Genomic DNA, 27581 nt, shown 5'->3' on the forward strand with positions numbered 1-27581 from the left:
GTCATTTTTATTTTTAGCTTTTCTACCAAAAAGCAGCTCCACTAAATTGAGGGTGTGGTTCTGCTAGCCAGAAAAGATATTCAGCAAACCAAATCTCCCATGGTCATCCTCAATTTTTGTACGTTAAGATGTACCATTCTATCTTGTGTCTACAGAAGACATTTACAAGACTTTTTTCCCACTATTGCTAACAAAAATGACAGCCTCCTTTATTTTCAGAGTTACATACAAATAACGCAGCTAATCATCAAAACATGTATGTATACTGAGAAAAACACAAGAATGCTCTTCGGACATTCTGGCAGAGACAGAGCAAGGAAATTGTTATTAGCAACTCTTTAGATAATATATTCTTTTAAGTATACAGTAAACTCCATTCTTATCATTAAATTCATTTAAGTGCTTTGCTGAAATCTCGTCTGTGTCTGCTTTAAATAACTGAAATAGATTCTGGTTTTCTCTTACTTTCGGTGCACTGTGCAGCATTCCTTTCATATTTGTGGTAAAAGTGATTACCAACAACTGAGGGGAGAAAATGAAAAGGTGTCACTTATGCCACAGGTAGCGGTGATAGAGTGGGCAGCATTCACAAATACCATCTTACAATATTTTAACCTTTTTAGTCTAGAGGAACTTTAGGTTCTATAGAAGAAGATTTTGTGTTGGAATAAGGAGGAAGAGCAGAAATCTTACAAACACTAATGAGCTGCAAGATGAGAACACTTTGTACAGACTTGAAACTGTTAAGGTGTGACTACCATTTAAAAAAAGACAAATAAACAAAATACAAGAGAAAAATAGTAACATTATGGATGTTTGAACTTTGTAAGGCAGTGCAAATTGTTCTCATTCTGTTTATTACCACTTTGTCAGAAAACAATCATCTATATGGAAGGTGTCACCCCAGATGTATTACTTGCACATAATACATTCTACAGACAAAATACACCACAGTTATGCAAGTGACTCCTCCATCATTATTACCAGTGAGTGATAAGAAATCACAATGCATTTTAAACTATGTAGGTAACCAAAGCAGCTTCTGGAATGAGATGGGAATGCAGGAGGTGAACAGACAGATGCTACGATCACACATAGCAATGTCTTTGTGTGTTCTGGCCACTAGTTTTCCTATGTTATTACCAGATTTGGTTATCAGCCAAAATTAACAACCCTAAATTTCATCATAATCAAACTGATGTTGACTGAAGCCCAGCACATCCTATCACCCTGTTTACAAAACATTTTTTGCTTTAGGCTTCTAATACATACCACTGTAACTATACACCTAGAGAGAGTGACAGGCAGCAAACTTTATACAGCCCATGGATCGTAGCCACAGCTTCTCACTGTACAGGCTGTATATAGATCATTATGTAACTCGGAACTCTAATCCACCTTCCAAATGCCCCAATTCAAGTATGTAAATTGAGTGCTAATACTTGCAACTATTTCTTATTTACATATAGCCCTTTGTTGCAAGTATATGAAAATAGATACAAATCTAAATAAATAGAGTATCAGGTGTGCAATAGTTACTTGTATGAGTGAACTACCTGATGAAAATCAGGTTCCAAGGCACAGTTTTCAGCAGTAATAATGCTTTGATAATGTTCTTCAAGATTTACAAAATTTGGCAGAACTTGATAAAAAGACAATGGTTAAGTTCTGGACTATACAATGACCTGACACAGGTCATTATTCTCCATGGTGCTTAGCTTGGGAATTACTTGCAAACACACCCTGTACAGTCCATAGAAATAAAGTATTGGCACCAGCAAGGATAATCTGAAACTGAAATTAGAACTATTCCCCAATACATTCCTGAAAAAAAAAAAAACAAAAACCAAAAACCAGGCCTAATTGTCCCTCCAGCCACTTCTGGCCATAACTGATGACTTTTCTGAGATAGAATAAGGCAGAATGAGTGGCAGGCTCAGTTTCCATTTCGTCTTTAAGTTAAGAGGCAATGCAGCACTTAACAAAATATTATTATTTTTGGAATGCCTATATTAAATTTCATCAAGAAGTACACCTTGCAATTTGTCATGAAAAGGAAGTCTCATTTTCAAATTTGGGATCTTAACAAGGTTTGAATCCCTATGCTTCAGAAGCTTTGAACTGACTGTCGTTAACACATGTGCTTACTCATAGCATCTTACTAATATTTTGCAAAGTATGCTTCCAGCATTTTCTTATAGACTATGTGCATATAAGCGGCATTGAATGCTAGGAAAAAATAGTAGGCTATTCAGGACAAAGTGAATTCTGAGACCTGCTTCCATACTTTAAAGTAACAGACATTTGCCAAGCATAAAAGCACAGAATTAATATTAAACAATTGTTCCAGTCATTGCACTGATGTCACATACAAATGCTGAATGTTCAGTGTATGTGTAAATGCAACATTTTATTGAATAACAGCAACATAATAATTCAATTTTAATTTCCAAATTGAAAAAAGACTGTTTCTAGGGTAGGCAGAGATTTTAGATTTTTTTTTTTTTCAGATATACATCGCTTGATAGAGAAATTAGTCTTGAGTGTTACCTCCACTGATGTACAAGAAGTCATCCTAGCTATTTAGAGCACTGCAATGCTCTAACTACTGAAAAAACAGATTGTCAGGTTTATTTTATCTTTTCCTCTTTTGAGATTGTCTTTCTTCAAGACTACAGTCTCAATTTCTAAGAGATCACTTACTGAGTAATTCCTAACTGATTTTCTCACTAGCAATCCCGCAAGGTTTTTGCTACAACCACCACACCATAAACCCCACATCTGTGGGTTTTCCTTTCATACTGAGACTGAAGGATCATTGTAGTCACCTGACACCACCATAATCTCATACTCTCTACTCTCTGTCTAGTGACCATACTAACATGAAGCCTGATAAGTTCACGGTGCAAGAAAAAGTGAGTTTGATGAGAATTGAGCCTGGGGGAGGCAAATTAATAAAGAATCACTTTGTTTTAGCTCCTTGGTTAGATAATTACTTGCCTTTGAACATCAAATCTCTATTGTGAGTAGCTTATCTGTCCAATGGCCAGTCCTCTCCAAAGGGCCTGGGTGTCTTAAAAGAGAATTAAGGTATTTTGTATGAAGGATGACTCCCATGCCTTTCTTGATCTGTTCTGTAATAAGATGAACTTATGTCCTCTCTCTAGAACAGTAATAAATATATGCAAATAACGTGGGAATTTATAAAAGGCAACATGCAGTTAATTTCACAGTATCTTTAAAAAACTTCATGCAAATGTACCCACTAAATCAAGCAGCATTTTAAAATACATGTGACAACAGTAAACAGTACAAATGAGAAAATCCTGCGTACATACCACAGTGCTGCCGTTGTGCATGTTATGCGTGTCCTTGTGGGCATGGGCACAGAAATCTATGCAAGCTGTGACACCAGAGAAAGGCCTACCGTCCGTGGATCCAAGACGACAGTCTGGGCCCATGTGCTCATTCTCCACCTACAAGTAAAATAAACTACAGGTACTTGGGACTCAAAGCAAGCGACTCGGAACCCCATGAGCCACAATGGCACTTGTTACAGAATAAATGCAGCCAGTGAGAATGATCTGAATGCACTTATTTTCCTATAAAACATGTGACACTTATGACTGGATGTCAACAAGACAATCACCTCAGACACAGTCCAAATGTCTTTAAATAATAAAAACATTTTATTTACATTATTCTTTCTAAGCCTTTTACATGTGCACAGCTCACAGCATAACTTAACCACCAGCTGAAATAAAAAAGGCGCAGTATTTTGAAACTAGTCAAATGAAGTAACCACTGTAAGCAAGCAAGGGGATTCACCACATCTGCGAGGCTGGTAGCTTCTACCCATGAACATACTTTGGGGTTTCATCTTGTTTTCAAACTGTGCTTCCTGTCCAAAGGCACAGCTGCACTAGTGGAATGTCACAGACCTACCTGGTTCTGGAAAGCTTCAGGAGCAAGCTTTTTATAAACCGGAGCCACATCAGTAGCCAAAGTTTGCAAATTATTTTCAAGAAGTTCCTCCTGCAGAGAAAGGCAACATTCAGAGTACTGTAATTTGCTTTAAAAGAATCTAACCCAGTTTAGAGATCCCTGACAAGTCAGCAAAGCTAAGAAAGTCCACCTCTATCTTATCTTTTATTAATCTGACTTCTGTTCCGTTGCCTTTTGTCACCAACCGTAAATAAGCCAACTTTTGCATTACTAAAATACCAAAGCTGTTAAATCTAGGTCAATGAAATAAAAAGGGAGGCTATCAGCTAGGGCAAGGAAACCCAACACACAAGGAACTAATTTCTGCATCTTTCCCCCCTTCTGATACAGACAGTCAAGGAATGAGAAGTGTTCCCCACAAAATAGAGAAGTAATGTCCAGAAGAGAAAAATGACACCACATGGCTGAGTGGAGATGGAACCCCAGGTCTTCTTTTAGCATTCTGTTTATGGGGCCTTAATTTGTGTTGATACAGCCCTGCGAACAGAATCCTAGGTCCCCACCTTCATTTTATTTTAATTGCATGAGTAACTCCCAATAGCATTTAACGTTAATTTCAGCTTTCAAGGTTTCTAACCTTGCAACACAACTCTTATCAGGAACATTTGATAAATATTTTGTTCTTTAGAGGTGCAAAACTCAGGACTTTATGGAAATACCTACTGGATTAGGGAGTAATATTCCTTTCCTTGGGGTAAGCCATATAAACATGCAACTAGCTAGGTGGGCTTCTATGAAGTGTAAGATTTAAGTTCTTATATACAGAAACAATCCCTAAATTATTTGTCTAAATTTTTGCTTTTCCAGGAAAATCACCAACCAACTGGGGAAGAAAGGGGTGGTGACATACTCCCTACTTTGTTCTCCTCCAAGGGCCAGGCTTTGAGAGACAACCGCAGCTTCAGCTTTGCATACTGTATAGTGGCAACAAATAACAGCTTATTTTGTTTAAAAAAACAAAACACACTTATCACCATATATTGTAAACACCAATGTATATAAACATATATGGATGCTTCCACATATTTCAATGTGATTTTACATTACAAAATGATGCCGTTATTTTTAACTCATACTATAGCCAGTTTATTAATTGTCGATCACTACCACAGGTTTTTCTGAACTGCACTGAAGGTAACACATCCTTAATTATCTATCCTATGTGCTATTCTTACCTAGGTGTACTATACCCTTAACCTCACCTCACTCCACCCAGTGCCTCAAATGATTCAGATCTTTCTGGACTTCAAACTATTTTCTTCTTAATTTGCTATACCTCCTAGCTTTATGGCATCTGCAAAATCACCAATATCCAATATTTAGCTAAAGAAGTATCTGCTAGAAAAATTAATGACAACACCAAATGAAGAGAAAAATTATCTACCAGTAATTTCAATTCAAGACACACCAACCACCTGCACACACACGGCAAGTGCCCAAACACTGCTGTCACCTACAGCTGCCGGCTCTCGCGTGGTAACCTAAGGGTGCACGTGGTTCCTCGCAGGCAAACCCAGTTCCAGAGTACCTGTGTGCTGGGCAACCCTCATCCTTTCTCGGCCACAGAATCCAAAGAGGTTTTAAAACAATGTCCATGGAAATAGGGAAATAAGTGAATGCACTTTTAGATCATGCATCTAGAAAATACTCTGGTTAAGTAATCTCATTTTGGCAACTGCTTTTAGACTGTGGTAGAAGTCATTCTCCTCCCAAAAATCTGCCAGTTTCCTGCCAAGTGAACAGGCCGTGGCAGACACCTCTGGCGAGTGGGGTGTCATTTCTAGGTGCTGCTGTGAACACTGTCGTGCTTCACTAAGTGTCCGAGTGGAGCTCAAGGTGGCCATTTCAGTGACTTAGAGGAAGCGATGCCACCTGCAGAACTCGCCGTCTGACGGAGCACACTCTGATCAAAGACAAATCTATCTGAGCTGTCTCACAAGAGATCTGGCGCAGCCTGATATTTCATTAGACAGCACATATGAAGGTTGCTGCCTTTGCTGAGTCCCCAGCTAATGTTATTAAAACCACTAGAAACCTACAGAAAGAACACATGCACAGAATGATCCGTGCAGAGCATTATGCAGGGGAGAACCTAAAAACACAGGGTCACAGAGAGTGGAAAAGGACAAAGGAGAACGAACAGGATACCTAAAAATGAAGAAATGCCCAGTAAGCTCATTCTTCTATAAACTGAAAATGTATAAGACAAAGTCCCTCTTGAGACAAGCAGAGCTATTTTCAGCTTGCACTGCCTTAGTCCTATATTCAGTGAAAGAAAGGGCGGAAGGGCCATGTGTGCTCTGTTCCACTTAGGCACAAGTCCCTACTTTAAGCACTAGTGAAGTCTGTGGATACCCACACTGTGAGGGGACAGCACAACTCACAGGAGAGGGAGGGTTTTGCATTCAGGCGCGTATGCATGAAAGATGCTTCATCAACTCTTTCAGGAAAAAAAAAAAAGAACTTGGGAAGAATACTTAGTTCCTGTAAATCAAATGACATCTCTCTCTTCCAAGAAACAATGAATGTTTCACATTGTGTGTACACATGCACGTGTACTCTACACATTAAAAAAAGCAAGAACACAGAGCTATGGTTTGGAGTTGTGCTAAAAAAAGTGTTGATAATTCAGGGATGTTTTCGTTACTGCTAAGCAGTGCTCACATAGAGCCAAGGCCTTTTCTGCTCCTCACCCCACCCCACCACCGAGTAGGCTGGGGGTGCACAAGAAGGTGGGAGGTGACAAGCTGGGACAGCTGATCCCAACTGACCAAAGGGATATCCCATACCATATGACATCATGCTCAGCATATAAAGCTGGGGGAAGAAGAAGGAAGAGGGGGAACACTTGGAGCGATGGCATTGGTCTTCCCAAGTAACCATTATGCATGATGGAGCCCTGCTTTCCTGGAGATGGCTGAACACCAGTCTGACAAAGGGAATGAATTCCTTGTTTTGCTTTACCTCTTAAACTGTCTTTATCTCAGCCCACAAGTTCTATCACTTCTACTGTTTTGATTGTTTCCCCTGGGTGGGGGGGAGTAAGTGAGCAGCTGTGCGGGGCCTAATTATGTGCCAGCTGGGGATAAACCATGACACCAATGAAAAGAACGGATTTGTCTGGGCTTTTTTAGAGGTTTGTTACTTCACACAATCCATCACCATATCTTGTGTGCTATCTCAGCTTTATATCATTACTAATACTCGTAAGCAGCAATTACAGTATCATTTCACTGCATCATATTTTAGTGTACTCATTCCTCCAAAGGTGTGTAAAAAACATGCTGTCCACAGAAAAAACAGTTCATTCCAGGTAGCAGACAGAAGACCAGGTTGTCAGCTGGTCTGTGTGAAAGTGGTGCAACCCAAGGCACAATATTTTCTATTGCAAGGCAAAAGGACTGAATCTCTGAGGTGCAGCCTTGGTGCTTAGAAAAACCTTTAGCTCTGTTTTATACTTACAAAGAATTAACATTTCATACAGAGTTACACAGCAGAGCTAAATATGCATACAGAAGAGCATTGAAGGATAACTTTAGAGTGTTTAAATACATAGTAAATGACACTGTGTTATCATACAGTAGAAAAATTATAAATACTACAGTTAGAGAACATTTAATTAGGTGCCTGTGTGATAACCTATGCATACACGTGTCAGAGAGAAGGGGTGGATATCCATAGACTTCATTTCTAGTTCTGAAAATCAAAGTATTTAGAGGAAAACAAAACAATAAAACAAATAAAATAAATCTTACTTGTTTAGGGTCATCAGTGAGAAGCCTGAATTTCCTCGGGTTTTTGCTTCTGGCAAACTTACAGCCATTGAAATACATACTCCATGAACAGCCAAATGAGAATGATGCTCCACAAGTTTCTGGATCAAGTCCTTGACATGCACAAGTACGACTGTGAAAGGAAATAGAGACATGTCGAATCAGATGACAACACAGATTTTTTTTTTTTAAGGTCAATTCCATTTGCTATTTCCTTTATAATATATACCATAGCAAGACAGAAATTTATAAAATATATTGTTTAACCAGATCTTTTCTGTTATGGAAATATTCATGTGTAGAGACTGACATTTTTTCTCCATAAAGACAGTCTAAATTCCCCAGTGTCCCACTTCTGGGAAATACATAACACTCATAACTTATAGCTATATAAACGTACTCATGCTACTTTGATTTTGACTTCTCCAGTTGGATAACATTTTTATCCAAGAAAATAGGACTGCTACTAAAGGTTAGCCCTAAATCCAATAATTTTGTTACATGCAGCAAAACCATTAGTTCCAAATTGATCGAACTTTCAAAGTGGAACAACTCTCCTCAGCCCAACCCTTTAGGAACACAAGCATTAGAATCAGGTCACTGTACAGCTATTAGAGTCTGTTAAATGTAGGCTACACAAAAATCAACGCAAAGGCAGCACTGCTATGGAGCCTCAGCTGCAATAGGTCATCCAGTCAATTAAACTAAATTCCTCTCAGGGGCATAGAGAGGAAGATCCTAATTTTGAGTGTTCAATCTCTCTCTTTTCAAAAAAGTCACATACCACCTTCTTAGCAGCTCTTTGTCATGGCCATGTCTGCAAAGCAGACACTGACTGTCTTTGGGCAGCGTGCAAAAAGTCAGGAGAGAAGTTCAGTGCCACCCCTTGCCCTGGGTGTAGCGTGTAAAACTGTCACTCAGGGGCTGGTCTCTAGGAAAAGTCAGGAACTAAGTTGTATACTGAGATGACACCTAGTGCACTGTAGCTTTAAATGAGCTTTTGGATATTTACTTTATTAGTTGAACTATTGAATTCTCAAGCTATTTAATGCAGAGCATTCAAAAGGCAACACAGCAATCATTTACTGTTAAAGGAACTTACTCTTCATTTAACGCACATCTGCGGCTGGTGGGACAGCCGTATTTTCTGAGGCTCTGCGTCAGCTCTTTGTACAGCGTATCAGCCAGGAGGTGGGGGATCCCTTCCCAGGCCAGGATGAGAATCACTATGACGGCAGTTTGACAGTGGTGTCCTGCGCGCTGACGTACCAAGCACAGCAGCTTTTCCTCATCGCTACTTCTTCGTATCACCTGGAAGAATCATATTGTTTATTCTTAGGTAAGGGTTGGAAACATGCAATGCATTACTCTTCTCTGGGAGATGTAAGGCCTGGAAGAGTCGGAAATAGTGCTGCCCAGAGAGTCTCCATCAGCAAGCAGGACTGGAACAGCACCACACACTGATCTCTGGTGTAGAATATGATTTTGCGTTGACTTTTTACCTGTAGAAGCAATAGCAGCACATTTTTATAGGAGGAGGAATATTTTAGGCACTCTACACAAACAATAAAAAAGATTAATTAAGAGGAAAATAACCACTAGAAGGAAATAATAATCCTGAGACAATAGATCCACTGCAAACCCAACATTTACCTGGAAAATAATACTGAAAACATATTGCCAAAACCCAGAACGCAGTTATGTAACAGCACAGCACAGAAGCACATGTATGCATGGGTTACCACAGTTACGTGTCAGTACATAAAATGGTTCCCACCTTGCAAAGTAAGATTAGAAGCATTCCTAGTGAAAGAAGCAATGAGATTTTTCAGAATACAACCCTAGATGAACAATATTGAAGTTCTTAGCAGAATGCTGAAGTGTTTACTAAACTGTAAGATACACAAAGCAATCTTTGTGAACCTTATGGATAAAACACAGACTAACACAATATAAACAGTACAATATACCACTGAATTAAAAAAATGAAAGAAAACAAAAAAGCCAGACAGTCATATTCCCACATATGTAGGTTTTTATCACAATCTGAAATGGGGTTGCATTGTGAGCAGACCAAAAACATGCATTAAAGCTAGGTAAATACAAGAACATAATCCGAAAATGTTTATTTATTCTTCAAGTGTGTTTTAGCCAGCACAGCCTGTACAAGGCCTCCAAGGACCTCAGTGTTAAGCTTCGAATGTATTACGCCTGGACCCCTCACAGGCACTAAAGGCTAAATCCACTTCCTTGCTCTGTCATGTATGGGACGGGGACCAGCAAGTCTCTATTCCTCACTGTGTGCAGAAGGTGAGCCATTACGTTGCAGAAGCTCTCTGCCAGCTCCGTAGCAGTACACTTCCTCAGGGCAAGCAGCCGGTCACCCTGGCTGTCCACCCAGCACCCCCTCTCCATCAGCAGAACTCCCACAGACATGTTACCGGTCACGTGCTATAAAAGCAAGAAAGCAATGGAGTTCCACTTACTCTTTGAAAACCTCCAAATATCTGAGTTTTCACAGACATTCCCTGTTGGACTGAACAGGGAAGATTCTTTGTTGCCAGACGTGCAGTTGTCATTCATACATGACCCCTGGCCTGATCAGCTGTGAATATCGAAATATTGGAACTCATTAAGTGGGGACCAAAGTATGCTGGCAATTAATCTGCAAGTGAAAAGGTTTTCAATAGATGAATAGTTTCAGAGGGAATCTGTGCAGGCTTAGCAGGAAGAAGCAAGATTAAAGTTAATTTGTGTCAAGAGAGAAAGTATCACCCTCCCGAAGTTAATCGTACAGTCTTACTATCAGCCTTAATGATAAAATAAGCAAATGCATCCGAGATACAATTCCTCAAAAGAAGTCTTGGTTATGACTGACCAACCAGTACAATCTTTTTTATAAGGAAAGAAAAATAACGTAACTCATTTACATTTGAGTGAGGTTCAGAGAAAATCTGTTATGGCTGATGTACGATACAGGTTATTCATGTAAGTGTGAGTTTTACATTCCTGAAGCAGCACAGTCCTTCATGTCAGAAGGACAAGAATTTAATTTCGTTACTCAGCATGAAGGGTGATGCTTTTATTCTGTTTTTATTTTTGTTGTTTCTAGACTTTGTAACTTCAATAAAGAAATGTGGTACCTCTGAGTTTCTCAGTACAACATCAGGTTGGCCTTTCTGAGTTCTCATATAGTTCTAAACTGGAAATACACTGTCCACGAAAAATGACAAATGGGCAGCAGGCGAATTTATAGTTTCCTTTAAACCAACACCACACTTCCCTGGCGTTAAACATAGCTGGAATTTGCATCATTATGCATGCAGTAGAGAACGCAGTACTCTTATTGGACCCAAAAGCATTTTACAGTCCATCATCTTTCAGGCCACAAAGGTAGCTAATGGATTTATCAGTTATCTGCTTTAAATGTCTGTGGCTCTTAAGAGGTTACATCGTACACTCATCTGACTGCTACAGCTGGAGCGCTCCAGTCCTTTTGTTGCAGAGATAAGGCGCTTTTCTCACCTGTTAGGGCGTTAGAAGAGCACAACTTGCACTGAAAGAGTCATGGCTCCTCCAGGCCCGCAGCCAGGGACAGTGCAGACAGAGCTGGAGCTGTGCTGCTTTTCCCGTATAAACGGATGGTGCCCCTGCACATGCCACAGCTGGCACTCTCAAAGCAGTCATAAACAGAGCCCATCCTTTGTGTTAATAATAAATACACAGCAACGCCACATTCAGTATACAGACGAGCACGTTTGAGCAGGACAGCTGGAAACTATGGAATAAATCCAGCCAACAGAAACACCACGTCATTCCTGAGGCTTTAACCATTTTTCTAGTGGGGAAAATGCCACTGCAGTTGTGGCAGACTGACTTGGTGACTTCTTAGGTACATTTACACTGATGTAACTCTGTTAATTTCCAACTTGTCATTTGTTTTCCAGTGCCTGACTACATCAAATAAATTTTTCAACTCTACAATAAATCACAAGTATATTGTATTATAAGTGTGTATATGTATCACGCAAAAGTAAAACTGTCTGCATTTGCTTTTGTTACTAAACTTGTCGTTACCTGAGTAATTAATACAACCCAAAATATGACAACAAGCTGTGTACTGCTTATCAAGATTTTGCCTGCTGTGCTTACAGGTCATATTTCTTACTATTTTTCTAAATAACAGACCTCGTAAGGCTTTACTTGACCGATCATTTTTTGAATTACTCTTTAGTTGTCTCTAGTTCATTCCTTTATTTCTACTCCAGCTTCTGCAGCTTGAAATGAGTGGGGATGGTTCCAAGATCTTTCCATCCTTAAACATCCCCAAACCATACAGTGTTTTAACCAACTGTCCCCGCCCTTGTTACTTTATGGAAACATCACACTTGTTACATTCATACAACAGCAACACTATTTTAATGATGTCTTCAGAAGAGTAGCACATATAAAATCTCAGTCTACACTTTAGTTCATTCTTTTCTTTTCAGCATGCATTTGACAAAATGTCTTCCTCAGTAAGACATACGGAATTAGTATACTGTCACAGAGAATATAATAATGCAATTTATTTACCAATTCCTCATGCAATAATTTAAAATGCGTATTTATTTGCTACTCAAAGTTTGCAAACATAATTCCCAGTGTATTTATTGTTTACCTGTGAAACACTGAGATGCCAAACATTAAGCTGAATATGCAACAAATGCAGCTAGTCCCTGAAGGTTTCCTCAGACTGTGAACAATGCACTGATCACCTGGCAAGTCTTGTTGTCCAAAAGTTGTTGGTGCTACTCATGATTTCTGTGATGCAGTTAACAAAAGTGATAACGTAAATCATTTAATACTTCACTTTGTTTAATTTTGGTCCCTAATGCATTTAAAAGGAATAAGAAAATAAACATTTGTTAAGTGGTGGAACTTTAAAGCTAAGTTCTTGAAACAGGAAAATAAAAACTTTTCCCCTGCAATTACTTTTCCACACAAAATAACCATGACTTCTTAGTGACTCACACAGAAAAACAGTATAATCAACAAAACAGACTTGTAATATGTTTGTAAAGTATTATGTAACACTTAAATGTCATATGGTCATCTTTTTGCAGGTATGTAGGGACAGATTATCCCAGAACTCATCTTAGCAAGCACTAGCTGTCATCAGTACTAAGTCTCCATCCAAAGATACCCACTTTAGCAATGACTAATCTGTTTCAGCTGCAATGCAGCACTTCTGGAAAGCAACACACTTAACAAAACGCCCCCACAGTGCTGACCAAGACCTGCCAGCCCTGTTCTGCACTCACAATAACCAGGCAAAGTTACATGCTACCCACTCCCTCACCCATTTTGCTAACATTACCATGTCTAGGGCAAAAAGAAAAACTGAAATGGGACACACTTCCTTCCAAATAGCTTTCTTTCACATACATATTTGCACACACAATGCCACCTGTATCATCCTTGTACATTGCTGATTTGGGCAGAATACTAATTTATTTTGGTAATTTTCAAAACCAAGTTTTGTACACCCCTCCTATGCTGCAGTCAGGCACCCACCACTACTACCACTTTCTGTACCGTGACTGCTCTGTGTTGTTGCTGCTATCCATGTGTCCTTGTTTATGTGTACATCTACGGGAAGGCAGCAATTCAAGTAATTTGTTTTATTAGCTAGCCCAGATATTCTCAAAAGGCAGAACCTGAGAATATGAGCAAGCCTGCAAGGTGAGCCGCAGCCAGCCAGCTAGGACAGAAGTACAATCAACAGCTGTCATGGCAACATACCACAGCTAAACCTCTGTTTCTGCAAGCCATGAAGGTTTAAATTAACCCAATTTTCTTAACAGAAAGCATGAGCCAAAAGCTAGAGTAAATTAATTGAAGAGGTGCCATCCACAGCAGAATTTGCCACAGCAATTCAGCAGCAAGTTATGGGATAAACAAGAAGAAAAGTTAGTTTTTTCACTCCCTCACGTACGGGGATACTGAAGAGACAGAAAGAGATACTAAGAATCAAAGAATCAAAGAATACAAGAACAGGACAAGGTCAGAGAAGTGGACTGTCCAGCCTCACCCTGATGCTGACAGTGACTACCAGCAGCTGCCCAGGGATGAGCAGTAAGAAAGGCACTGGGACACAGAGAAGCTTCCCAGCGACTGTCAGGCACCTTCCAGCCACCTGCTGGCAGCCGGGAGCACATGCTCTCTCCCAGCTTGTGAAGGATTTCCCTTCTGTGCATTTGCCCACTCCTAAATCTGCACAGCATTTTACCACCCACTACACTCCCGAGCTTAATTCCAGACTACGTGAAAGAAAAAGACATTACCTTTTCTTCGTGCTGAGCTTGCCTCCTGCTAGTGCCCTCTGTTTTGATATAGGATGAGAAGTGTGAGTAACAGATTGCTGTTCAGCTCTCCATGCCACCGAAGACTTCGGAGTGTCCTGCTTTCCCCCCTTCCCTCTCTGCCAGGCTGGTGAGTCTGTACCACTGCCATCTTTCGCAGTTCTGCTGTGCTTTCTTCAGTTGGAGGACCAGAACTGGACACTATTCAAGACTGGGGTGCAGCATGCTTTCTCACAGAGGCATAATTATGTTTCCTGTTTTCTTTATTCCTCCTCAGTAATTCTCACCAGTTTCTTTTGCTGTTTTCACCACTACTGAGCACTGAAGCTGATGTCTAACGAACTATTATCCCAAGCAGTAACACTCAGCCTAGCATCCATCACTGTGAATATGAAACTCTAACAGTCTGCTTTTTGTGCAACTTTATATTTATCAAGTGAGTTTTACCTATTGTTTTAGTGGCCACTCTTTCTGGATCACAAGTCTTTCCTGCTCTTCATTATACTGAACAGCTTTGGGGTCATCAGCAGTTTGTCACCTTGGTCTCTCAACCTTTTTCAAATAATTTCTGAATCTACTGAACAGCATCAGTAAAGTTACGCTTCCAAAAAAAACCTGCTTCAGCTGTCCAAATGCTTGAGTTCTACTTACTTGAATTATTTCTCTTAGATTGTTGAAGCAACTGTCTCAACCCTTGGCAGGAGCTCTAGAACAAGGAATAAGTACACTGTGAATAAAAATTACTTGATGTCCTTAAACATAAGCCAGTCTAAATTAGCACGTACATGACTTACGTAAGTAGCTGAGAGTCAGACTGCAGAAGCTCAGCATACCAGATGCTGAATTACCACATGGATGAAAAATTACTTTTCAATTTAGAATCACCAGAATAGTTAGCATTAACTTTAGCACAATATAAACCAATCCAGCAAATAGGACAAAATTTTAATTATGGGTTAAATACACTGCTATAAATTACTGGATGAAAAAAAAATAATGGAACCAACAAAAAAGGTCCTTCTTAGGTTTATTTCATCTCCATGTGGTTCCACTGCAATACGCCCTCCAGACCATCCTGAATTTCGTCAGTAAAATCACTGTCTCCTGTCCAGAGTATCAGTAGTTGATTTTAAAGTGAGAACATAGCTTAACTGTTCACTGTAATTTCCTGAAATAGGTGACTCATTTACAACAGTTTGGCTCCAAGTTTTATAACCTCCAGATTTTGCCTCTGAGCAAAGTCTGTGGATGGAGTCCTCTCTACACAGGACAAGATTCTCCGCTAAGCTACAATTCAATAATAACCTACACCAGCACAAAGTGACAGCACAGCATTGTTAAGGACTGCTGCTGTTCTAGCATGCAATGCTGTACAAGACAGCAGGAGAAAGAAATGTTCTTGTTTGCTGCATAGTCAGTCTGCCCTCCTTCTTCCTAATTCACCCATACACACACATTAAACAACATTAAATTATTTTCTTACCGGAAAATGTTATATGCTTTTATTCTCAGCATGTCTAAGAGATATTAAAACAGAAATAAGTTCCACTTCCCTAAATTCTCTCTTCTCAAGTCCTAGGAGACTACATCAAAAGAGTTATCACAGAACAGTTACTGTCAATCACAATCCTATGCAGTTACTGAGCTATTTTTACAGGAATATCACCGAGATGTGATATCTGCAGTTATCTGCAAATACGTTTTTCAAGTTGCTACTGGAAGCGGTATTGTACCATTTACAAATGGGCAAACTGCAGTATACATAGGTTAAGTGATTCTTCTATAATTGTATAACAAATACTGCAGAAATGAGGACAAAATTCAAGTCTCAACTCCCAGTGTCCTCTTACCTCCGCCTCAAACTTCCCTTTCTGTTTTTGCTGACAGTGCTTAACTGCACTTTGTATTATATGGATGATAATAAGAATCTACACTCTCAGTTTGTTCAGATGTCCCATTTGTTTCAATTAGTAATAATAACTGAAATGCCTGCTCTTTTATAATACTTCACTTTGTTCACGTTGACATAGCTTTTTTGTTTCATATTTATTAAAATATTTGAGTAGTTCTTCATATTAAACAATATTAAAACACTTATTCAGAAACCACGTAAAAGTTTCTAATAATTATGAATCTCGAAGCATTGCAGCACTTCACAAAGAACAGCTTTACTTTGGATAACATACAAAAATTTTTGTCCAAAATAAACTCCTCCAATTCTGTATTTAACAGTTATGCCTCCTAGCAAACAGTGAGAATAGTGCCTGCACAGCTGTAGTACCTGCTACACACACTAACTTAATGTATTACAACGTTATGGCAAGAAAGCGATGCTCTAATACAACATTGTCCAAGAAGCTGAACAAAACCCACACCAACCACACTCTCCCTGTGCCAAAATTAATTTCCTTCCAGACTTCTCCTGGGGTGACCATCACTTAATCATAAAGACAATTTAATAACTGAGCTAAAAGCTGGAAGGACAGTAAGGTGTTCAAAGCAGAATGGAGCTGCACATTCTACTTAAACCCATGGCCAGGGGACAGTCAGTCCAGGAGAATTTACTCTATAGCCCTTTTCAAATATTTTTTCAAAAATTCCCCACTCTATCATGTTCCAAACAACACGACAGCTTCACTGTCCCCTAGCTAGTAGCACTGCACCAGACCTCCTGACCATTTCACTGCCAAGCAGGATACAGAGAAATAAGCACCGGAGAGTCTGCTTGCAGGTAAAGTGGTCCTCTCACAGCTCAGTGGATTAGTAGTGATCATCCACTGCAAAATGTCTTGCTCTTTCCTCAGTTCATTTTCTTTAATAAATTACACTGCTCTTCCAACACTAAGTAGAGAGCCTAGAAGCTGGAGTAACTTCTTGTTTTTCTTGCTTTTTCAGTTCCCAGTTTCAATCACTTTCTCAACTCCAGCTAAACTAGCAAACTGAAAAAAAAATCATCTTATCTGCATCTGCAAAAGAATCTATTGTTTTTAAGGCTCATTCAGCACTCAACAAAATGTAGTTTCTGGCATTTAACTAGAAATTCCTGTCAGTTCAATGATCTACAAAATCTTCGTTATAATAGTGGGTTATCTAAGCATCACTTTTAAAAATTGATTCATTTCAGTGGCTAATTCTAGGTTCAGGTCTGTACGGTACTGTAATTTCAAATTTAACTATATTTTTAAAGTATTTGTAATCAGGTTTTAAATCAACTTTTAATCCACCCCTATTATTTTATTATTTATATATCCTACTAATATACAACTAACACTACAGAGAAGGTAAAAAGGATCTGTCAAGCTATCAATATAAAACCCAAAAAAGGCAGACAGAAGTGAAAGAGTTTTAGAAACTTCTTGCAAAAGGCATAGAGGCCCCATAATGCTGTATTTTCAAATAAATTAGGGCCACCAGCGGGCTAACAGAATCTGAAGGGTCAACAGATCATCCAAGCGTTTGTTTGGTTGTTTTTTGTTTTTGTTTTTTTTTTAAAGTCACTCAGAGAAGATAAGGCTCAAGATGAAAAACCCACTTCTGCTATGTTCACAAACAAGAAGTTTGGGAAGACTCCTATGTCAGAAACCTTCGGAGGGGACAGACAAAGATGTTTTTCTGAAGTTAAAGCCCTGACAAAAGTGGTTATAGGACAATAGCAGAAAAAAAACCCCAAAACCAAATCACCACCCCCACACACCAAACAGTAGCAATTTGCCAAGTTCAGATGATATCCACCAAATAAACTCAAGGATGAGACAACTGAAGTATTAAATGTGACGTGCAAATGTTAGTAGCAGAGGGCCTGAAGATTACTAAGATTACTTTTACTCTTTGTAAAAAGAGCCGTTAAGAAATATGTTGGTTCGGTGATCACATGAGCCTGGTATCTGTGTGGAGCAAGGCAGTGATCACACAGGAAAGTGTGGTGCACAGGGAGAAGTCAAATAAAGTTCTCCGAAGTGAAGTCACAGCTCAGTCATACAGCAGGTCTCTCTAGACTTCCAAAAGCCAAAGGTCCCTCCTGAAAAAGGGCTCTTAAAAAAATGTGTCTTGGGACAAATCAAAAGGCCACACATGAATAACTGGTAAAAAGACATGAAACAAAGGCTGGTATGTCTCTGATGGCAGCTCTGTAGAATCATGTTTAAGCTTGTGCTCTTCATCTTGTTTGTTAAGGGTAAATAAAAAGATGATAACATTTGTTGATGACAGTAAGCACTTCAGAGTAGTGAAGACAAGCACAATCTGCAAACAAATGAAGGAGGAGTTCATACTGCTGAGCGGGCAGAAAAATGGCAGGTAAACATGGTGAAAACAAATCTATTTTTAGATAGAGATGGACTCTGCGTTGGCCATTACCATGCAGGAATGAGAATCTGGCATAATGTTAGCAGTATGAAAATGCCAAATCACTGCTCTGCAATGGAAAAAAAGGAAAAACAACTGCTAAGAATTACTGGGAATAGAGCACAAAGCTGAAAACATTATGCCAGCATTAAACTCCTAGCATAAGAGAACAGGAAGGAAAAGGAGAAATAAAGATGACAACATTAATGAAAGGCAAATGAACACAAAGATGCTGCCTCCAGCTCAGAGAACCACAGAGCCATGAACTACTGGAAACTAAGCTGGTCTTCTGGGAGGCAACTGCCCTGCTCGTACACCTTCCTGCCATCAGCCAGCACTGGAGACAGGGTATTGGGAAGAAGGACCTCCACCCTGACCTGGCCGTTCTTATCTCTTCTCATCTTTTGTCTTTTTTTAGAGCCGGAGCCTTAAAAATTACATTGCAACTCTGAATAAAGACAGCAGATAGCAATGATAGCTCAGATGATCCAAGCCAAGGTCCACTGAAACCAGGAGAAGGAACCCAAAGGAAATGGGTTTAATCTAGAAAATGTTCAGACCCAAAGCTGAGCTCCTCTGAGGTCCGTGACACCTATCTTTGACTTGGGTGCACAGGATGATGCCTACAGTGAGTTACCATTTCACATAAATTGATGTAATTGTAATTCACCAGTAGACATACTGAGACCACGAAAAAAAAAAAAAAACAAACCCACAACACATCTGTTATCAGCTAAAGCACTGATAAAACATGGGACCAATATGAGACAAATCACTTATCACTGGCTGGTTATGGGGGATGCACAGCAGCATGAAGCTTTTTATTACATCAATGGGCTACTGAGAACAACAGGCCAGTAATTTCAGTACTTCAATGGGTTTTTTTTTCTCTAGCTTGTTATGAAGCAGTATGATGAGCCTGGACAAAGCAAAAAAGTGAAAGAAATCCAAATAGAAAAGAAAGAAGATTACCTTTACCCCTGCATATGTCACAGAGTACTAAATTATTTTCTAATCACAGTTATCACCTACACAGATATCCACACATTTGAAATATCTGGCAAAACTCTATTAATTCTATTTTGACATAAAAATGAGACGATACAATTTCTTATGCGAAAAAATCAGAGGTCAAGCAGTCTCCTTGTCATGACACGTAGTGAAAGCAATAGCAGGCTCATCGTCACTGCACACAGTTTAGCTAATGTGTCAATCTAATGCTCACACATACAACTACCAAAAGGTTTCAAAGCCTAGGTAGCATTTACTGATAATATTTAGGTTCAGCTAAGAGGAGCATTCTTGTCCACATCCAAAGTATCACCCTAAAATATTATATATTTTTAAAAAAGGAGAAAGATGTGAGACTTTCCGCTTCAGATGTTTATTTCTTCTCAAAAGAAGACTGAAAGATAAAAGATTCTGCAAGTTTAGAGCAACCTGAAATCTAAGTAAGAAAACATCAGCTCCTTTGGAAGAAAGGAATCTGTCTCAGTAAATGTTTAACACACCAAGCACCTTAAGAGAAATGGAGCCACTCAAGCGAAAACAATTTAGGAGGAAGTCGGTATTATGAAAATGCAGTTGCTAACAGAAGAATGTACAGACACAGGTATTTGAGAAAGCTCCTTTAATCTTAAAATGTTTTTAATGAACCAATAAGGCAAAATTATCTAGTGGAAATAAGCAAAATTAATAGTGAAAAATAGTTCAACACGATCAGATACATTCAATTTTTCCTTATCATATTTGCTTCAGCAGAGTTTCTTCATGCTGCTCTCACCAGCAAGTCTCTTGGGAGCCCTAAGGGCAACAGCCTGTCCATCTGCAAAGCAGAAACAAGTCTGTCCCAAAGTGCACTGTAAATGAGTAAGTGAAAGTCTCCGTGCAGCTGATGGAACCTTGTGACTGCAATTATTGGAGAGCACAGGAAACTTTTTCCATATGCTTTCAAACAAATTTCACAATTATGCTTCTTTGGTCATAGCCAAAACCCAAATATGCTCTGTTATAAAGATTAAAATTAGCACTGCCAGTGAGAAATTAATGCAACACATTAAGAACACCAACCCCAAAATGTGGATTTTATACAGGTTGAAACAGTTCTACAGGGGAGATTTCAGTGATTTCCTTCCCTCTGTTGTATTGAACAGTCACACAGTAACAGCAGACTTGGAAAAGCATTCATCCTCTTTAGGTCTGAACTCGCACACACACACAGAGTCACTGCTGCATAAAACAAGATCGGAACTTAAGTTAAACAAACATGAAAGCTTACGCTTACACACACTTTACATACAGAAATGTGAAAATCTAACTAACTGGGAGCAGGTCCTCGTACCTTAAACCAGCCTGTTCTGTGTGCACCCGAGTGCTTTCTGCCTGTCATATTGTACACACATGTTGGACACCTACAGCCATGCAGATACACAATAAAATCAGTCATTTCTGGTTTACATAAAAGACAATATGTTGATACTGGCAACAGAAAAATCAAGGTTAAGAGTTAGTTTTAAATGCCTTCCTTTCAACTGCTCACAACTATTCCTAAGGTAAGATTTTTAACTCCTGTCCTCTGCTAAAACAGAGCATTTTATTTAATTGAAACATTGAGAAAATAATTCCATTCTTTTGGGGTCACTTGTTTATGAAGTTAGTTTTACCATCTTTTTTTTTCTGGGATGCTGATTTGTTACTAAATATTATCTGAAGCAGCATGTACATATGGGATTCCTTTCTGAAAAATAGTTTATGTATTGAGTATGAAAAACACATTTTGACTGTTCCAAACATAAGCAGTAAATGTTTAGCATGCAATGCCATTCACATACAGTATGTAATAACCTTATTTTTGTCATGTAGTTACAAACACTAGTCTACCAACTGCACAGTTATCTTAATCATTTTTTCAATCAAGTCTGAAATCCCAAAATACAGCAATAATTTTTTTTCTTTTAACAACCAAGTTCTTTTATTGTTTTCCAAAACTCAGTTTACAAGATTTCCAGTCTACTTTTTATCTCGCTCAGCGGTTTCAGCAAAGATTAAGGTCAATCAATTCTTTCCAGGCTCTCTCCTGGAGCTTGTGTCTGTAACCTCATTTCTTGGCTCCTGAAGTGATGCGAGGCAAGACTTTGGCAAAAACTGTCACCATAACATTTACATTTCCAAATACTGAGTTTAGTTCCTGAAAAATAATAGTCAACCCCATGGCACCCATGAACTTCCTCATTCATGGCACTGTCTTTTCTTCAGGTGTTCAACTGAGAAGGGTTTTAAAAAAATGTTACTGGACAGTTTTGCAACTCTCCCAAGGAACCATCCCATCTTTTCTCGCTTTCCCACTTCCCAATAATGTATTTCACTAGAGACTCCAATCTTCAGACACTGTCAGAGTCCTCTTACCCTTATCTGGTCATGTTTGCCAGCTCTATTAAGCACCTCTCTTTCACAGTCATTCAAACCACAACATAACATACAGCACTACATCTTAAATTTAAAAAAAAAATAAATTTGTTTTCCTTAGCTTCATCATTCAGGCAGACTTGTAGATCAATTAAATGAAGAAACAGATCTTCGTTAAAGATCGGATTAAATTTAAGCTTACAGACTGCACATAATTTGCACAAAACAATTTTACTGCTATAACACAAAAACTTACCCACTTGGCAATTGGACACCCCTGAGAGCTTTTTCCTTCCTTTCCTGTATAAACCACTACCTCTATTCTTACAGCGCTTCCTTTTGCTCCATACCTGCATTAAAAAAAGTTAATGAGTAAAACAAACTGATGTAAACCATTTTAAAACAGGAAATATTTTCTATAAAACAAAAAAAAACAAAGTTATTTTTACTTTACTGAGAACACAAGAAAAACTAAATATTTATAATGTATTTTTTAATACTTCTAAATTTAAAATCATATTTGCAAGTGATTTCTAGTATCTCTCTTCTGATAACAAGCTTCTGCCACTAAGCAAACGTTATCTGGGGAAGAAAATGTTATCTGCATGGAAATCCTAGTGCACTTAGTCACTACCGTGAACTTTCTGTCTGGTTTGCCAGAGTTTCTTTGCATGTAAGAAAACCTAATTCTGCCAGCTGCTGATCTCTGTCCTTCTCATTGACTTCAATGACACCTAACAGCACACTGCACTTGAAATTCAACTCTAAAGTTGCAAGAGCTCAGAAAAGACACATTAGTTCTGAATTGAAATGCTCGTGCTCACCTCATGCACATATGAACATGACAACACTTTACAAATGAGTACTGCAAAAAGTTTAGAAAAACAAAGCTAAACATAGCACCTGATTTCTCACAGTTCTTCTTTCCTGTTTAGACAGTCAAAAATACTGCGAGCATTAAACGCTGGATTTTCCTTACCTGTTCTCCATTATTTCTCTCACAGCAGCAACACTTGGTCCTGTCCCGAGGTGTGTGTAATATGGGCCTTCATCTTTCTCTATAATTTGCTCTGTAAGCAGGTTGAGAAAACTAAGTTTGCACATAAAAAATGTATTTACACCATTACAAGTAAGCTTAGAAATGGTTTACAGAAATATCTTCCCAATTAAATTACAATACATAAAATTTGTCCCTGAAATGTAATGAGTAAAGAATATGGCAGATTTTTCTCCTCAGAGGCATCAAAATTATTTTATACTTGTTTCCTCCTATTAATCTGCTAGTATTTTTTCTTAATGTTACAAAGTAATCCTAATCATAGTAGGAATATTTCACATTCTTTACAAATTTTCATTACAGAAGCTGGCATGTATTGACTCAGTAAGCTTCCCAATATCCTTGTTGGTATGAAAACATTATTAATTCATTTTAGACAAAGGAGAATTGAGGAAAAAAAAATTAACTGATAAGTCACGTACTACAGAACAAAAAACACAAAGCAGGCCTCTTAACTAGCACTCTGTTGATGCAGAACATTAAAGGAAAGATGAAACAATCTGCCTGTGTACAATTTGTTGTTAAGCCTCTGAATTCTTTTTCCATCTGTGCGCTTTGATAATCTGAAAACACAGCATGTCTAACACCATCAGTCAAGCTGTACTTGCAAAATCCTCAACACCAAGTACGGTCTGACATCGCATCCTGCAATGCAAATTATTACATATGTGGCCTCGCCTCAACTCCACCTTACCTCTCCCCTCTGCCATGAGGGGCTTCTCGTAGCCTTTGACATGGACTCTTCAAGGCAAACTCACGGTGGTCATCAGGACCGACAGTGAGAGTAACAAGACCGCCCACAACTACACCCTGCCATGCATTGAACAGCATTTAGGCAACAACGACAATATACGGGAAATTTTTGCCCAGCTCATCTCAGGCAAAAACTAGTTCCAGACCATAAAAATCAGAAAACAACAAATGGAAAAACTCCTTTTCCTCCTGGCTTTAAATTTCAGTAAAGAATTTAAGCCTGTCAGCTGCAACTCCAAAAACACTCAATCTGCTGTGCTTTGCAGGCCCAAAGAACTCCAGGCAAAAGTTATAGAAAGGGACAAGATAATATCCTCCCATTTACTACTGGCAAAACACTGGTCTTTTTGCAACAGGTAAGTAAGCATCAAGTACACTTCCTTACATTAAAGGAAGCAACATGAACACACCTCCATCCGAAAGGTGCAGGTAAAAGTTAGCAAAAAGACTTACCAACACAGTCACAAGTTGGCAATTCAGATTGTCCTTTTTTTGTAGGTGTATCTATTAAATTTTTTGTAGGGGTATCAAGAAACTTCATAGGTGATTCAAGGAAACTGCTGAGTGTGTTTTTTGCTGGAGAACACCCTGAGTCACCTGTGCTCTGTGGGTGGTCAGTACCCAAACTGGTTGACGTCAGAACAGTCACTTTGCCGGCACACTCCATATTCCTGAGAGCTTCAACAGCACCGGGTACCTGGGCTCCACCAGAGGGAACAGGCAGCACCTGCGACTTGGGATCTACTTGTTGTTCGACAGCACCCTGCTGAGTATAGGCTTTGTCTTCACTATGCATTTCGTTAGCTCTCAGGTTAGGCTGATTAAAAGTTTGAGGCAAAGGATGCATCTGACTGACATTCGCTGTTTGCTGTACCTGAGAATTAAATTTTTCTGTAAACATCTGTAGGTTTTCACTTGGTCTGTTCAATAAGGATGCTGCTCTTGACTGTGAAGCAGCCAGAGGATTACGGGAGAATAGGTCGCTATATTGGTTACGTGCAACTTCATTTTTCAGTGGATCAGTGCCTAGGGGGTCACCAGAGCCAGCAGTTCTGATTTGCTCATTTACCACTTCACAGCCAAACAACCTGTCTTTTTTTTTCTCTTGTGGTACCTCAGGTAAACATCTATGGAATTTTATCTGTGTTTGCGGGAGAAATAATCTAGTTTTTTCCTGTGATGCTAAAGTATTTTGATTCAGTGCTCTCTGTACTTTGGTTCTTGGAGATTTTTTTTCAGAAGGAGCTATTCTGGAGTCCTGTGGCATGGTTTGACCAAGCTTGTGCAGTTTTGATGATATCCAAATGTCCTGTAACTCGCTATGCTGGCATGACAACAGCTCTAGCTGGCTTTGATTATTTTGTTGATAGCATGCTTCTTGAGGCTTCTTTTTGTGTCTTGGTTTCCATGGTACAGCATTTCCTTTTTTATTTGTTGGTTGTTTTTGCTTTAACAGTAAGGAACTATAATTATGCCTAAAAAATACAGATTCTTTTTTCTGCAGCACATCTTGGTTATATTTTGGCTGCCTTTCGTGTGATATTAGATTAAGCAGCGATGCCTTTATGTCATTCTTCTGCTCTGGATTTGTCTGGTTTGATTCAATTAGCGCTGCAAGTTGAGTTAGTTGTGTAGCTACATCCTCTTCATCCTGGCTGTGAATTCCTCCTTCTTTAATCAAAGAACTAGCTTCCAAGTTCAAATCATTGCAGGCTGGCTTTTGCTCTAACTGGCCAAGAGTTTCCAAGTTGTTACTTGTTTGCTGGACATTACATGAAGCACTGCAATACCGTACAAGGGTGACTGGATCATGAGTGTAATTTTTCTTGGTAGTATATCCTGAAAACGACTTTGCATTAGATGTTAAGTCAGATAAAGTTTTGGTATCTCTTGAGGATAATTGTAATTTATACATCTCGCCAGCCAGATTGGCAGGTTTATCACGCAAGTCAGAAATTGAACCCTGGCCATTGTATAACACTGCCTTATTAGGGAGCTGCTTCTGCGAGTGAGCGCAGTGAGCCAAGAGCTGTTGCTCATTCTGTAAGTAAGTGTCTTTGATTTCTTTTAACGCAGAAGATGTGAAGGAGGACGAGATATCCCTTTTATAACTATGGAGCAAGGTGGAAGTTGTTTCTTCTGTACATTCAGTACTTCCAGTTTTAGCTGGTGAAGTTGTTTCTAAAGGGGCTTCAGATAACTGTGTTAAAGCTTCAATAGCTACAACCTGCTCTACAGTTAAATTTCTGTTTTTAATCAGGGACAAGAAAGTTGGCTGTAGTGAAGAATCCTCATGCTGTGTCTCTGTTTTAGGTACTTTAAAGCCATCCTTCCCTACATGCACTTCCTCTTCAGGCAACGGAGGACAACACAAGCCTTCTTGCAGATGCAAAATGGACCCCGTCTGCAAAACTGACTTATGAGAATCTTCAAAGATGCTGCAAGTGCATTTTTCCTCTTTCACTAAAACATTTCCTTGTTTTTCTGGGTGAACACAGCCAACACCAGTTGTCAGAGTGTTTACGATGTTATTCAGATTGGTACCCTTCATCCATTGCATATGGGAGTTGCTTGTCAAATCTGTCCTTTCCTCTATGGATATTTTTTTCAGAGAAGCAACTGCTTCTGGTGGTGAATAATGTAGGGTTTTTATGCCATTTTTGATGGTCTGTGCAAATGATTTTTTTGGCTCAGCTAACTGACTGGGAGAGACTGCTCTTTCACTGTCTTCAGGGTTTTTCAAGTGTTCGTTGTCTGTCACAGTTCCATGGATATCTCCATTGACGTGGACACCAAAAGATGGCTTCTCATTATGTGCCCACTTCTCTGCTTCTAAGCCTGTCATTCTTTCTTTCTCCCTAGACTGCACATTTTCAATGGGGACTGTTTGGTTTGTTTTCACCCTGTATTTTTCACCATGACCACATATACTGCATTCCATGAGTTCTGGTCTGCGTCCATTTACTGGTTTGTTTTCCAAATTTGCCTATAAAATAACAATAACAAAAAAAATTGTGGTAACAGCTGTTCAAAAACACTAAAAACAAGAAGCATCAGATTTACAGCAATTAAACCGTATTTTGACAGATATGAGGAATATCCTAATTAAGCACAGGCACAGACGTTGGAAAAAAAACCCAGGAAGTCGTAAAAAAACCCTGAAGCCTAAAGACCCTATCCATATTTATAGCTACTTTTCCCCACTGTTGTCAGGGCAGAAGAAGAAAGTGTTTACATGTGGTGGTGGAAGAAGACTAAAGAAATGAATGAACAGATAAAGGATGTTAGCATTTAGAATCAGATCTAAGGATTCGATTTGTAACAAATTTGCGTAAGCAGATGAAAGTCTCCCTTGAGTTCAAAGCAGGACTGAAATCTAAAGGCTTGTACCACAGAAAGTTTAGTAGGAATTGGGTATAATTATACAGATTTGGCTAGACCAATAAACTGATACAGCACTGGGCTGGACGCTCTAACAAGAATGGCTGGTTTTCAGGCTTAGTCTCAAGTCCTTAAAAAAAATGACAAAACTTAAGCTGAAATGGACAGTAAGCAAATTAACATTAGCTCACCTGAAAGCTACCCTCTAAACACCGTGTTTAGCTTCTTCTGTATTTAGATGGCAACTTCCAGCTTTCTGAAGAAACTCTCATGTAAGCTATCCTTAACAGTACTTTAGTAAACTCTAAATTCTAATATCTGGTTAAATATATTCTTCATCTTCACCAGTATTATACAATTCATGTGGCTGAAGCAAAATCAAAATCTAGATAGAGTCCGAATACTGTGTCCTGGAAAGAATACGTATATGGACCTTTAGATAGTATTATGGATATGAAGGAGTTATGTAATTTAAGTTTAAAAAAAAATTAAGACAGGAACTCAGGCAGAAACTGCAAT

General features: G+C 39.0%; 1 protein-coding gene across 1 annotated transcript; it reads right to left on the reverse strand.

The window, feature by feature from the left end:
* Positions 1 to 3009: 3009 nt before the first annotated feature.
* On the reverse strand, positions 3010 to 26667 carry TET1 (tet methylcytosine dioxygenase 1; the record flags this gene model as incomplete). Its single annotated transcript, XM_010087147.1, has 8 exons — positions 3010 to 3140; positions 3329 to 3476; positions 3946 to 4035; positions 7761 to 7911; positions 8881 to 9089; positions 22128 to 22221; positions 22851 to 22941; positions 24135 to 26667. Coding segments are annotated over 8 exons (3447 nt in total), but the record flags the coding sequence as incomplete, so codon positions are not given.
* Positions 26668 to 27581: the final 914 nt, after the last annotated feature.

This window comes from Pterocles gutturalis, unplaced genomic scaffold (assembly GCF_000699245.1).
Source record: "Pterocles gutturalis isolate BGI_N339 unplaced genomic scaffold, ASM69924v1 scaffold47876, whole genome shotgun sequence".
Taxonomy (NCBI): Eukaryota; Metazoa; Chordata; class Aves; order Pterocliformes; family Pteroclidae; genus Pterocles; species Pterocles gutturalis.